Source organism: Raphanus sativus, chromosome 4 (assembly GCF_000801105.2).
Source record: "Raphanus sativus cultivar WK10039 chromosome 4, ASM80110v3, whole genome shotgun sequence".
NCBI classification, from domain to species: Eukaryota; Viridiplantae; Streptophyta; class Magnoliopsida; order Brassicales; family Brassicaceae; genus Raphanus; species Raphanus sativus.
The window spans coordinates 10,007,540-10,022,299 of NC_079514.1; the positions used below are offsets into that span (position 1 = coordinate 10,007,540).

A 14,760-nucleotide genomic window follows, 5' to 3' on the forward strand; every position below is an offset into this window, starting at 1 on the left:
GAGAGGATACATTTTTTCCCATATAGATCAGACCCGGTCAGATGGAGAGACTCCACGGAGACTTGGCTCGTCGGACCACCACTTGATCTAGATAAGATGGGCAGCTGACAAAAAAAAAAAAAAAAAATTGCTCCTCCTTTTTTTTTAAAGGCCTACATGCCTTCGAAATCTAATCTATTAAAACTGAAGTACAAATTAAAACTAACCCTTAAACTTGCACAATATTTACAATCACATGCCATTGAATTAATTAATAAGTTTAATGTTAAGTATTTATTATATTTCCTTTATTTAACTAAAAGTAAGATTACAACTTCCTATAATCTAGCTAACTAACAAATTTACCATATTTTAATATTCTATGCAATCAATTAAAGATAAATTTTTATTATTGTTATTATTTTTATGTTATAATTAAAAATACTCCTAATTTTGATTGTAAAATATTGACCCAAAAATTGAAGAATGAATAGTTCATACTTTACATAATCATATATTTTCTTAATGAAACAGTTGCTAATTCAAAACTAAAATAAAATTACTCAATATAAACTATAAATTATTGTGTTTAGAAATTCCATAATAAACAAATATTTAATAAATTTAAATTGTAAAATATATACTAACATTTATATAAAATAAATATTTATTTATAAATATGTCAAAAACACACACATGACATTTAAACTAGAACGCCTCAATACTACCAAAATAATAGTTTTACTTTTTTAATTATTTCAGGTAAATATAATAATATACAGTTAGAAATATGGTCTTTCGGATACCCGTTCAAGTTTGGATCGTTTTTTCAGGTATTAAATTTTAAGTTTTGGAATTAGGTTCCGTTCGAGTTTTATAATTTTTTTGGTGACTTTTGAGTCGGATCCTTTTGGTCCGAGTGGGTTCAGTTCTGATATATTGGAACTTAAAAATATCCAAATAATTAATATATCTAAAATTTCAAATATTTTTACCAAAAATAACCATATTAACCGATTGAGTTTATATCTTTTGTATCCAAACTAAAAATAACCTCAAAATTACCAAATAACAAAAATAATCATATTATTCGTTTTGGTTCGGATTCAATTATGATATAGAAGAACCTAAAATATTCAAATAATCAATATACATTTAGTTACATAGTAACACATCTAAAATATATGATACTGATTATGAAATACAAATATTAAATTTTTAAAAGTCCAAATCAAAACCCGCACGAATGTGCGGGTCAAGCTCTAGTATTTTTTTAAAGGACATGCCTACAGATCTTATCATGGTGAAGTTCAATGGTCAGAAAAAAAAGGTTTCGAGAAGCATATAAATAAAATAAAATAAAATTGAGTAATTAAAACGCTTTTTGAAAGTCACCTTTTTTTTAGCAACTTTTGAAAGTCACCTATAGGCTATAAGTAACAGACTTCCTCAGCACTTTATTTATTTTCTATGATAAGATTTCCTAATATTTTTTTTGTTAAAAAGATTTCCTAAATATATAGTATGATTACCGTTGTTTATTGTCTTATTATCCCGATTTAATTATTTCTAATGAAAATATCCGATTGTCATATAAGATTTTTTTTTTTAAACAAAAATATCCATTTTTTAGTTTTCTTCTCTCCACTTGTTTATCTATTCCCTAGCCAATATTTTTTAAAAAGTTAATATTGGAGTGTGTTTGCTTTGTTAGTATAAGTTCAAATAATTTAAAAGCTAAAAATGACTAGTTGTGAAAACAACTACTGTTACTGTGAGAAGAGTTAGCTTTAGGAAAAGAAAACATTACTGTGAAAAGACAATCTCCTCGAAAAGTGAGTAGTGCCGCCTTCGGCCACAGACCATTCATGATGTCAGTGCAATGATGCTAAGATGCTGACGCCATACCAATGATGTTAAGTTAGACTTAGGCTATTTTGTTTTTTTATTTTATATATGATGAACTACCGATCTGGATCCGGAGCAGAAAACTCATTGTACTAAAATATACTTATATATTTCTCTACAATAATAACAATATGCACATGCGTGGATCCACAAAAACAATTAACGAAAACTAACAATAGTTAACTTCTTCTATGTAACAAAAAGTGTATTAACTCTAACAAAAATTGCCAGACAATTTATAATCATAAATCAGCTTCTAATAAAATTCTACTATTGAAGAAGGTGACAGAAATGTACATACAGTATATGGTATAAAGCTACGCTGAAGAATATAATTTCAATTTTGCATATGGTTCGTTTATTTTTTTTAAGTTACCTTGGACAAGATAATATACCAAGGATTTAAAAACTTCGATCGTATATTATTATATTCCCATGATTAAAAACAGCATTTGTTATTTTTCGAAACCCCGAGGTTAAACCCCACCTCATACAATTATAGATTCGGTGGACTATGAATTAAATTAATTAATCCCTTGAATAATATACATAGCTTGTTTATATATAGAACACACAATGCGCATCGCATACATACACAAAGTCATCGTTCCTTTATCTCTTTTCCTTTATACTTCTTTACTTTCTGATATCAGCATATATGGCAGCAAAGCTAATATCCACCGGTTCTCGTCACACTACTTTACCAGAAAACTATGTTCGGCCACTCTCCGACCGTCCACATCTCTCCGATGTCTCTCCACTTGAAAATTTCCCTCTCATCGATCTATCTTCCACAGATCGATCTCGGCTCGTCCAACAAATCCACCAAGCTTGCTCCCGATTCGGGTTTTTTCAGGTAGTCATTATATACACACATAACGTTTTGGTGAAGTACATGAACTTTTAAATAAACTAAAGAAAACATGTATCTGAATATGAACTTATGTACCTGAAAAAAAAAACATATGTACCTGATAAGGTATATGACACATAACGATTCTTTTTATTATTGGTTACACCGGAAATAAAGTACTGTATGCTTTGTCCGCGTCGTATGTAATAATAACCACTCAAAGCCAAATTCCCAAATTTATAATTTAACTAGTATTTTTTTCATTGGAACTTATATTCACTAACCGCTGGACACAAAGCACAACTTATATATAGCTAAATATTCATATGTTATAGTTAATAACTTTGTAGTCTTTCGATGGATCTAGGTCATAAATCACAGAGTTGGCAAAGAAACAATTGATGGAATGCTGAGTGTTGCGAACGAGTTCTTTAGCATGTCTATAGAGGAAAAAATGAAGTTGTACTCGGACGATCCAACGAAGACGACGAGATTATCAACGAGCTTCAATGTGAAAAAAGAAGAGGTCAACAATTGGAGAGACTATCTTAGACTCCATTGTTATCCTATCAGCAAGTATGTCCATGAGTGGCCTTCAAACCCTCCTTCTTTCAAGTAAGCACTTAACTCACTTCTACTTTGCAAAATACATTATATATAATTTACTTCTAATATTAGATTTTCATTTTCTTTCTCGAATATTTCTAGTTTCTCATCTATTGATTTTTGTATTGGTCTATTGTCAAAAAATATAATCAGTATTCATGTTTTAAATAGGTAAAAGGAATTGTCAGGTAGTATGATATATGAGTATGCGTCGTGGTTTATACAATTGGTGATTTCTGATATGTCAGGGATTGCCAAAAATAGACTTATGATAAAACTAATTTAGGCCGTAAGTAGACTTACATAATTATTTGAAAAATCTATCTTAATAGATTCTAATTTCTTTTTATTTGGTCCTTCTATATATGGAGATATCATATTATATTGTAAAACTATTAATGAAACCAAATAGTTAAATGCACCTAGGATGCCTATCAAGAAATCAATATGAGTGAGCAAGATCTTCGTTGCTATATCTTGAGCGTCGTGATTTTCTATAATAGAGATTGAGTTTGTTCCACTGATACTTTATTTTAGAATAAAATATAGAGTGATAAACAAAAAAAACAACTTACTCTATATTTAGAGTAAACTTGTTTTTTACTCTATTATAGAGTGAGAAATAGAGTATCATTAGAGTATTTTTACACTAAACTCTATTTTACAGTGAAAAATATAATGGAGTTAGAGATGTATTAAGAACACACAACAAAACAAACCTAACGCAAGCATGGCTACCTCTCGTTGGATGTATTTATAGCAGAAAAATTTCTTAATGTCAGACACTTTATCTCATATCATATTGCGTAATAGCATCTCTAAAATGACTCTTTATTTTAGAGTTATCAAAACTCTAAATTTGAAGTTTTAATGTGTTTTTCTCTAAAAGGAAAACTTCAAATCTAATTTTAAAATTATTTGTATTTTACACTATGGTACATATATTTGTTATAACTAATATAAATCTATAAAACTTATAAATAACTACCACATATATAAAAATATCACATTAATATTAATTAATAAATCTTACAGTAAATATATAAATTATAAATATAAATACATAACTAAATATTAAACTACAATAAAAAGACACTATATTTTGAAGTTTTCAAAACTTCATATTTGAAGTTTAAAGATGTTTTTAAACTTTATATTTTAAGTCTAAAAATATTTTTAAACCTTAAAAATTTTTATTTTAAGGTTTATATTTAGTTTTATGTGTAAAACTAAAATTTGTGAAAACAAATATGAAATATTATAAGATATGATTTTTTTTTAAAGATTAAAATGATAAACAACAAAATAACTAAGAATCATAAAGTGTAATATGTAACTGTAAGAACCAAAATGCAAATAAAATGGTGAAACTTTAAATTTGAAGTTTTGAGTAGTGAGACTCTATATTTGAAATTTCACTACTAAAAATTTCAAATTTGAGTTTTAAAGTTTTATTTTGGAGAACAAAAAACTTCAAATATGAAGTTATAGAATGTTTTTTGTAGATGCTCTAATAACGTTTTTAAAATAAACACGCATATGCCCAATTTATATCACCAGAATATTAATTTTCTTTTTATGAAGAGCATATTGGAATTCTATAATTTGGGAGGTTTTATGCATTTTTCCTATGCTTTTGTGTATATGGTTTTACCGTTTTAGTTTGTTGTGTTTTTATTGTGATTTTAGTTACTTTTTGGGGGTTTTTTTTTTTTGGAAGATGGGATTTTTGTTTTTGAGAATTTCTATTATCTGCCAGCTTATGTTTAAATCTTGTAAAAATAGAGCATATTATATTCATATGATTTTTTTTTAGGATTTTAAAGAAACAAAATTTGATTTTCATCCGAGTCAAGTCAACTGTTTTTGTTTTTCTTCAAACTAGTCTTTTTAAAAAATATATATTTGATAGGTAAAAGATAAATAACTTGCGGTCCCATTTGATTTATGTTTTCTGATTCTGTTCCCCATGTGATCACATGGTTAGATTGCATAATTTATACTTATATACCTATGTATGCATGTGGCTGTTGGGCTAATTATAAGGAGTGGTCAACATACTTTATTCTATAGAACTATGTGAATTGTTTCGGCCGACCATGGTTTAAACCATGAATTAATGAATAGAGCTGATGTCAAAACAACGTGTGTCTGCCACTGTATAATACATAGAGAGACCATGTATTTATACAACTACAACTCTACAAGTAAAAACTAAAATATTGTTGTATATAAACAAACAAGATTCGATAAAGATATGTTGGTGAAAAAAGGACAAGCGGAGATTTGAAGCAAAATCCACACTATCTTTTTTCTTTGTGCAACAATCTCACATGATCTTCGCAACTTCGAAACTCTACAAAAGAAAGTACAAATCAAACTGAGATATCCGACAAATTTCCATCTTAACTGTCGCAACTTTAAGAGTCAGTCCAAAAAAAAAGAAAAGTCAGTCAACACAGACAAAACCCGCCTTCATAGTGAATTTAATATTTTTAGTTCGAACTTTTTAATCCTATTCTCATTCATCGCATTTTAGTTATGACATAGGAACTAAATACTAGAGAACGGCTTCTGACTTTAAAGAATATAAAAATGGATTAGCAAACGTGTATGCTTTAGTGGGCAGGTGAAATTAGTCTTAGCGATCTGTAGTTTTGGAAAATTTTGTTCAGATCGAATGTGTAATCCAATCTTATATCCCGATTATCCGGTTTGATTTTTATTATAAGTTAAGAAAAATACTACAAGATAGTTTCCACATTTGCTTCAACTTACTAGATATTGATGAACATATTGATTTCTTTAATATCATTAAGAATATAGACTTGTTTACACATCACCACGCTGCATAAATACAGAACACATCAATTATGGACTGTATATCGATCCGTGATTTCAAACCAAAAATCTATTTTGAAATTAGAAAAATGAATTGTATATAAGATATTGTATAACTCCAAACACATTTATTCAAATTCGAAGAATCGAGTTGTACCAAATGAAAAAAATGAAATCAAAACTAAACCAAATTTCATAAATAATGGAACAGATCATATATCTCTGGAATAAAAAATAAAACCGAATCAAAAATTAAATAGTTACCCAATTTTTCAAGATACAAATTATATAATTAATATTTTAATTATATAATTTGTATCTTGAAAAATTGGGTAACTATTTAATTTTTGATAATATTAATTATATAATTTGTATCTTGAAAAATTGGGTAACTATTTAATTTTTGATTCGGTTTTATTTTTTATTATATTTAATTTCTAAACAACCAAATATCTTAAATATCATTTATAAACTAAATTACTCAAATGTTATTTTATTTGAAATATTGAATAATATGCAAATTTTCTGATATTTTTTATCCAAATGATCCGAATTATTAGATATTTAAACTGAAAACCCCAAAATTTTCGATATTCTTCCTATAATAAAAAAATTACCCAAAAATTATAATCAAACTAGAACAGAATTGGACACGACTTTTTAGGATATCAGTCGAGTCCCAAATTTTGCTATCTAAACCGAACCAAAAACTAAAACAATTCAATTGAAACCAAAGTAAATTTTTGTAAATACCTAAATTGTTTAAATTTTCTAAAACCAAAATAGTCGAACTGAAACTGGATGCTAACGATTAATATAGTTCATCTACATTTAAACGGTGTAAAAAATGATTATATTTTTGTACATTAATTCACTTATTTTAGTGGGGATTCATATATGGTTTATAGTTGAATTAAGATATAAGAATATTTTCATACTCAGTCTGGATCTGTGCTCGAACCAGTAAACTTGATGACCATATATAATCTACCTTTGATTTAGTAAAACTCATTAATTAAAAATCTGATAAACTTAGAAACATGTTATTAACCTGTGAACTCACATCAGTTGATCCAGTAAAAAACTAAAAGAATCTGATAACATTTTAAATTTTTTTGATAAAACTTCTCATATACTTCTGAATAATATACAAAATTGAATAAACTATTTGATTTTTCATATAAAATAAATTCATTGTATTTATGTTATGCAATTTGATTTATAGGTTTTGTAATAATTATTTAAGGTTAGACTTGTGAGTTTTGAAATTAAAATTATTATTAAATTTAATATACCTGAGTTAACTATAAATGTTAAACATAACTTCTACATATACTAATAATTTGTTTGTAAATAGTTTGGATTCAACTTATATATATAATTGCGATTAAATATTAATATTTTGATATTTTAAATACACACAATACTATTAAATTTTTTAATGTAGATAATTTATTTCTTTTATTGAAAAGTATACAGTAGATTTAGGCCTATTAAAAATACTTAAATTTATGATTGTTGGAATATATTTTTTAAATGGGTCATGTATGCAGTGAATTAAATTAATGTTTAAGTATATTTTTAGTCCAGAAAAAAAATGTCATTAATGAGAATTATAAATTCTTTGTAAAAGTAAGAATAATTTAGATAATATTGTGTTTTCCATTAAGAGCATAAATGATCAAGTTTTAATAGTATTGACTGATTACATAATATCACTAGATTTTGACCCGCTCGACCGAGCGGATGTCAATTTTCATTTTTTTCTTTGTTTATACTATATATTATATATGGTTTGAAATGTGTTTACTAATATAACATATTTAAAATAACAATGTGCCTAATTACATCTAATAACATTTTTACGTTCTACAGTAAATTATATGATCAATATTTATTGGACATCATATAACCAAATCAAACATGTGTATAATTAGATCATATAAACAAATAAAATATTTGTATAGTTATATTTATGTATAAAATATCTAGAAAATAATTTTTTTGAATTAAAAGTAGAAAAATATACAAATATGAGTTAGTTTGGTATTAAAATTGATACATTAGTTATAACATTTGAAAAAAATAAAAATATTATAGACAATTTATTCCATAGAATATTCAATTGTATAGTTGTATCAATAGTTTTCAAAATAGAGAAGATGTATGCATTGTGAAAATATTTTAAATTACGTTAGCAAAATTTTCAAGAACTATAGATTTTTTTGAACATTTTAATTAGTTAAAAAAGCTAGGAATGTGATATAAATTAGTAATAAGTATTTATCTATATAAGTGATAATATATATTTTTAAAATTTACCCGATTAAATAATTGTTTATATGACATTTTTAAACATAATAATTTATAATTTATATTAAGTAATTTTATTTTGTTCTATAACCCATCAATTGTACATCCATACTTTTAGAATATGATCTCATATATCCGCACAAATGTATTTTAATTTTTTATGGATCAAAATTTATGATAATGTATAATAAATTGTTGTATATATTATTTAAAATATATGGTACTATATATTTTAAATTTTCAACATTTATCGTACAGAACTTACATTGTGGTAAAATATACGTGACATAATATATTTATATATTATATAAATGATTATTTTAATGTGACTTTTATTTTTAGTTATTACTAATAAATAATAAAAATATAATTATATATTTAAAAATATATTGTTCATTAAATATTTAAAGATATGTTTATTAATTATTTCCAAACACACACACACACATATAAGAAAATAGGAAGAAAAACAATGAATAATATAAGTTAGGTATATTAATTATTGTTGCCAAACTAATTTATTTTGAATTCGATTTTGGAATTGTATTAACTAAACAGAAAAAAAAAATCATAAAAGGTAATACACATTAAATATAATTCAATTTTGGAAATGCATTAATTAAACAGAAAGAGACAAAGAATATTTAGAAAACACATTAAATAACTGAAAAAGACAAACATTAATATAAGAAAATTAATTAAATATTCAATGGCATACCATTGTAAACAATACTAAAAACTAAGGGGTATTTTTAAAGTGTACTTCTAATAGAGATGAACTTCAATGCATACAAATGAATTCATCCCAAAAACAAAACATTTACTCAAGATAATGTAATTTCATATATTTAAATAAACATTTGTATCATGTTTAAAAAGTGAATTCGTTGAACGTTTGAGTAGCTAACTGTGTGTGTGCACTTTGCAGGGAAGTTGTGAGTAGATATAGTGCAGAAGTAAGAGAACTGGGATTTATAATAGAGGAACTGATATCAGAGAGCTTGGGCTTAGAAAAATATCACATGAGGAAAGTTCTTGGTGAACAAGGTCAACACATGGCAGTCAACTATTATCCTCCATGTCCGGAGCCTGAGCTCACTTATGGTTTACCTGCTCATACCGACCCAAATGCCCTCACCATTCTTCTCCAAGATGCTACCGTTTGTGGTCTGCAGATCTTGATTGACGGTCAGTGGTTCGCCGTTAATCCTCATCCTGATGCTTTTGTCATCAACATTGGTGACCAGTTCCAGGTAACTGAGATAGTAAAATCTATCAAAATGTTCTTCTTCAAGTGTTGGGATATATGAATTAAGATCTTAATTAAGTGTAGGTCTGGTCCAAAGTATAGGTAAGAGGAAGTCTTTGGACTTTAGAGTTTAATCGTTAATATTTAGGGGGGAAACTGGGACATCTGAAAATGAAAATTAAAGAAGTACTAGATAGTTTACTAATAAATGAGATACAGTTGTGTAATGTCTAACAAATATACATAGAACTTATATAAATCTTATAGTATATATCTAAATCAATTAATTGTTATCAAAATATGATTACATAATATTTGTTGGTTTTGGATTTTATTTGATTCACTTAGAAGTTCGAAATCCGACTTGCTGTCCGCATGATACACATATAATTTATCTCCTATATAAACGGTTAGACCAACCTTACTTAAATATGCAATTTCAGGCATTGAGTAACGGAATATACAAAAGTGTTTGGCATCGAGCAGTAACAAACACCGAAAAACCGAGACTATCGGTTGCATCATTTCTGTGCCCAGCTGACTGCGCTGTCATAAGCCCGGCAAAGCCCTTGTGGGAAACTGAAGAGGACGAGACTAAGCCAATATACAGAGACTACACTTACGCAGAGTACTACAAGAAGTTTTGGAGTAGGAATCTGGACCAAGAACATTGCCTTGAGAACTTTCTAAACGACTAGATACTATACATACATATGTGTCTCTTTGTATGTGTAGTAGCAGGTTCGGCCAGGAGCGGATCCAAAATGAGTTTTAGTGTGTGTGGCACAAAGCTATTTTCTTATAACTCAAAAGTTATTGTAGATTTAGCTGACTAAACTTAGCACTAGTTATCGACGAAAAAAACAAAATAGGGTGAGGCATATGCTACACCCCCTTATGTCTTGGGTTCACTTTTGGGCCCCGTCCTCTGGGAAGAAGTTAAGGAAGTATGGACTTCAGAGCTTCGATACTATAAAATATTTTGGGCCTTAATTTTCCAAAATATTTTGGGGTCTAATTTTCCAAAAATATCTTAGTCTTGTGGTCTAAGTGGAGTTATTTTTTGCTCAATATCCTAAGTTCGAATGCAAGCCTCATTTTTTCAGCCTTTTATTCTTATTAGATTCTAGTCTTATCGAAGCATACACATATATATCCACTTACCCATCTTTCAGTTGATTTATGACATCTAGCCAGATTGATAGTGATAAATCTCTTGATATACAATTTACAACTATTATGGGCATATTTTACGTGTGTGTTAAACAATTTGTTACCTTATACACGGTGTCCAAAAACTGATGTACTACTTACATAAAAGAGATCAGTTATGAGCTCTATGTCTTTCTGTGTCTCAGAAACCTAATCACCTGTTTGATTATGTTGTAACATAACAACTTGAGATTTTAAATAAAATTATTTGTGTTCATCAAAAAAATATATTTAGCATTTTCTGTGTTTGTTCTCCTCCCTATTTCCTTTGTCTCCTTTATCTTACTTTGAGATACCAAAAAAAAAAAAAATCATAGTCCCAAATTAAAACGATGGCTCATATTAAGACCAGGCGCCAAAGCTTTGAAAGGAACCAAAAAATAGAAGTTATAACTTATTATAAGCCTTTTTCACGTGAGATACAAGTAATAAGTCTACAAGCTTTATTTGTAATCAATTCCCCTTTTTTTGAAACATTATGTAATGAGAATGGAGATAATTTTCTAAGTTTAATGCATAGCGGCCGTGATTTCTTTCACCAGCCCCCACGACGCCTGCCGTATCTCCGCCGTCTCCAAGTTTCTTCGCTCTGCCGCTGATTCCGACGCCGCGTGAGAGAGATTTCTTCCCTCTGATCTGCGTCTGGTGATTGATCATTCTTTGTCTAGAGTTTCCTATAAGCAGCTCTTCCTCCGTTTTTGTGAGTCTCCTCTTCTCATTGATGACGCCAGGACGGTAAGTTTACACAATCTCCTCTGTTTTTCAATGTGTCGTTTCTTGAAATTGATTGTTTGAAAATCTTGATTTAGATCTTTTGGATGGAGAAGAGAAGCGGGAAGAAATGTTGGATGTTACCATCAAGGAAACTAGAGATCGTTTGGGTTAATTCTCCTGAGTGCTGGTCATGGATTTCGATTCCAGACTCAAGGTTAAACTCTTTCCTGAACCGATAGTGGCATAGCTAAGTAAAACATTGGTTTTAAATCCAAAAATTTAAGAGCTAGTATATATATATGCTTCCAATTTGTTTTACCAAAACAATTTTTTTTTAAAAAAAAAATTCATAAAGTGACTACTCAAATTGTTTATTGCCGATTTCATCTTTATATTTTATGATTCTTGTAATCCAAAGCTTCTTGGTGTTGACTTTGATTAGTCTGTGACAGGTTTGGAGAAGTTGCAGCACTTCTAATGGTATGTTGGTTTGACAGGTCCAAAGGCAGCGTTTATGGAGCTTACCTTGTTTCTAAAGAAGGAGAAATATTTAGGTCCCAGCCACTGGAGACTAGGTTTGGGTCCACAAGAACCGGTCTTTGTAATGATAGAAGAGCGTTTCTTGAGTCTAGAATGCGAGAAGATGGGTGGTTGGAGATTAAACTTGGTGAGTACTATGTCGGCTTCGATGCGGAGGAGCTCGAGATGAGCGTCTTGGAGACTAGAGAAGGTGGCTAGAAAGGCGGAGTCATTGTCCAAGGGATCGAGATTAGACCTAAATGAGTGTTGTGCGATTAAGTAACGCAGCTCACGAGTAAATTCTAGTTTGTTGTGTAATAAAAAGAAGTGAAACTTTATTGCAATGTATGGACATGTTGTTGATGTTGTTGACTTCTCTTGCTAGTTTGTAATCATAGATGGTCCATGTTCTTGATTTGTAACTTGACTGAATAAATGTTGATTATTCTGTCACGTAATAACTAAAACTGAATCCAATGCGGATTGAAAGCAGAATGAGTTTCTCCTATCTTTCTAGGATACATCTTGGTGAGACTCTAGCTCGCAATCTTTACCATAGAATCTAGAATTAATAGGCTTTCGCTGATGGTAAGTCTATCTTGTCTCAGGTTTTATAGCAGTAATGTAATGAGTAGTCAAGACAAGGAGAAAAAAAGTAGTGAAGAAACTGTGTTGTTTGCAACTGTGATGGCTGTGACTTTACTAGAAAAAAATACTTTGGAAACTTTAGGTTTAAAAAAACTGTCAGTGGTTTTAGAAAAAACCTAAAACTATAAAAACCACATACATAACAAAAGAGGAAAATAATAAAAACTAGATATTTACCCGCCCTTTTCAAGGGCGGAAATTATTTAAACAAACCTTTCTAATTGTTACCAAGATTAGAATATACAAATTATAAAAAACAATAATTTTTTATATATATAGTTTTTGAATAATATTGTTTTGGTTATAAAATATACACATTTTTTAAAACTAAAACTTGTACAGTGAAACCTCTATAAATTAATAATGTTGGGACTACACCAAAACTATAAATTTTTTTAATTTATAGAGGTTATTAATTTATCGATATAATATATTGAACCAAAAATTCCATGTTGGGACTATAAAATTATAATATTTATAAAAAAGTTAGTGTATATTAATTTATAGAGTATTAATTCAAAGAGTTTATACTGTATATAAACGTTAATATGTGTGAGATTCAAAATTTATAGGTAAAATATTTAGACAATGCTTTTAATTATTACTGAGAAAACGAAAAAATCAAATAAACTTTAATTCCACAAAAAATAATGTATTTTTTATTAATAATATTGTTTGTGGATATATTATTTAGTTTTTTATTTTTAAGTTTCAAATACTATGTTAGTTGGTTAAAACCCAATATTTATAAGGTCTAATATAAATTGGTTTACATAATCGTATGGCCTTTTATTTGTAAAGCAACACAATTTTAATAATTTTCCAAAGTCCATTAGTTAAACCATTTATAATGTGTATTTATGTTGGTTTAAATTAAGTTGTTAGTCATGTTGATATATTTAAGGAACCAAACAGACTTAAGTAGCCAAACACCTACTATTCTAGAGAGGGTCTAAATTTAAATGACAACTTCTAAATGGTAGATAAATTTTAGGACCCTAAATTAATATAGTAGATGGCTTTAGGGTTTAAGGATTGATAAAAGTCACTAAAGCCCAGTGTTCTAAAAGTTGGTATAGGCGGTCGGTAAATCGGGTACTGAGTGAAACGGTTGTGTTAATCTGATTTTTTCAAATATACTAGGCATTCAAAAAATTGGTCTAGACACCCGCTTAAATAATAATTTTTGGTTAGACGCCTAACCACCGTCTATCGATTTTTAGAACATTGGTAAAGCCTGATTGGCAAAATATTGACGGTGAGAACTTTAAACTAACTAAAAGCCTCAACAGCCCATAGTCTGTTTTATAACAGAACCTTAACTTGACCCTTAACTGATAGTATCTTGTTTTTGTGGACTTTTCATCAGGCCCAATCCTTATCTTCTATTCATATTTAATATGTAGGCCCATTTATTGCAACCTTGACAAAAGCGCAAATGCAGTTTTGACGAAGTCAGCAGACTTACATCCGTTGGATTATTGAACTACTGGTTATAACTATAAGCATTGATGACTGTTTTATTAATCCAGTGTTTAGCAAAAGGGCGGATTCTCTTAACTGTGACAGCTTCTCATATTCGCAAGATTGCAGCATAACACTGCAAGCAACGACAGTTTGACCTCCAAGAATTTGCTAACACGGACACTAGCGAATGAAATTTTGAGTAGAATATTTGACTGATCTCGTGAATGAACGCTTTCAAGATTAATTGAGGATGAATCTTGGGATCGTGCTGAAGCTAATACGCATAAAAAAGCGAAGAAACAGAATGATAAGGAACTAAGGAAGGCATGAGCGGTCCTTGGCTTTTAGGAAACAGACGAGTAGTGTATATAGCAATAATTCTATGTTGTTTGTTGTAATAGCCTATAGTGCCGAATAAACACATGCACAAGAGCCAAATAACTTTTTTTTT

At 28.8% G+C, this 14,760-nt stretch overlaps 2 protein-coding genes across 2 annotated transcripts; both read left to right on the forward strand.

Annotated features, from left to right (window-relative positions):
* Positions 1–2,465: 2,465 nt before the first annotated feature.
* Positions 2,466–10,932, forward strand: LOC108848689 (protein DOWNY MILDEW RESISTANCE 6). The gene is made up of 4 exons (XM_018622113.2): positions 2,466–2,743; positions 3,108–3,355; positions 9,429–9,753; positions 10,193–10,932. The coding sequence occupies exons 1-4, from the start codon at positions 2,546–2,548 to the stop codon at positions 10,445–10,447; spliced, it is 1,026 nt and encodes a 341-aa protein (XP_018477615.1). The 5' UTR covers positions 2,466–2,545; the 3' UTR covers positions 10,448–10,932.
* A 545-nt stretch (positions 10,933–11,477) lies between these two features.
* On the forward strand, positions 11,478–12,473 carry LOC108850222 (putative F-box protein PP2-B12; the record flags this gene model as incomplete). Its single annotated transcript, XM_018623790.1, is given in 3 exon segments — positions 11,478–11,696; positions 11,771–11,889; positions 12,128–12,473. Coding segments are annotated over 3 exon segments (684 nt in total), but the record flags the coding sequence as incomplete, so codon positions are not given.
* Between the last annotated feature and the right edge of the window lie 2,287 nt (positions 12,474–14,760).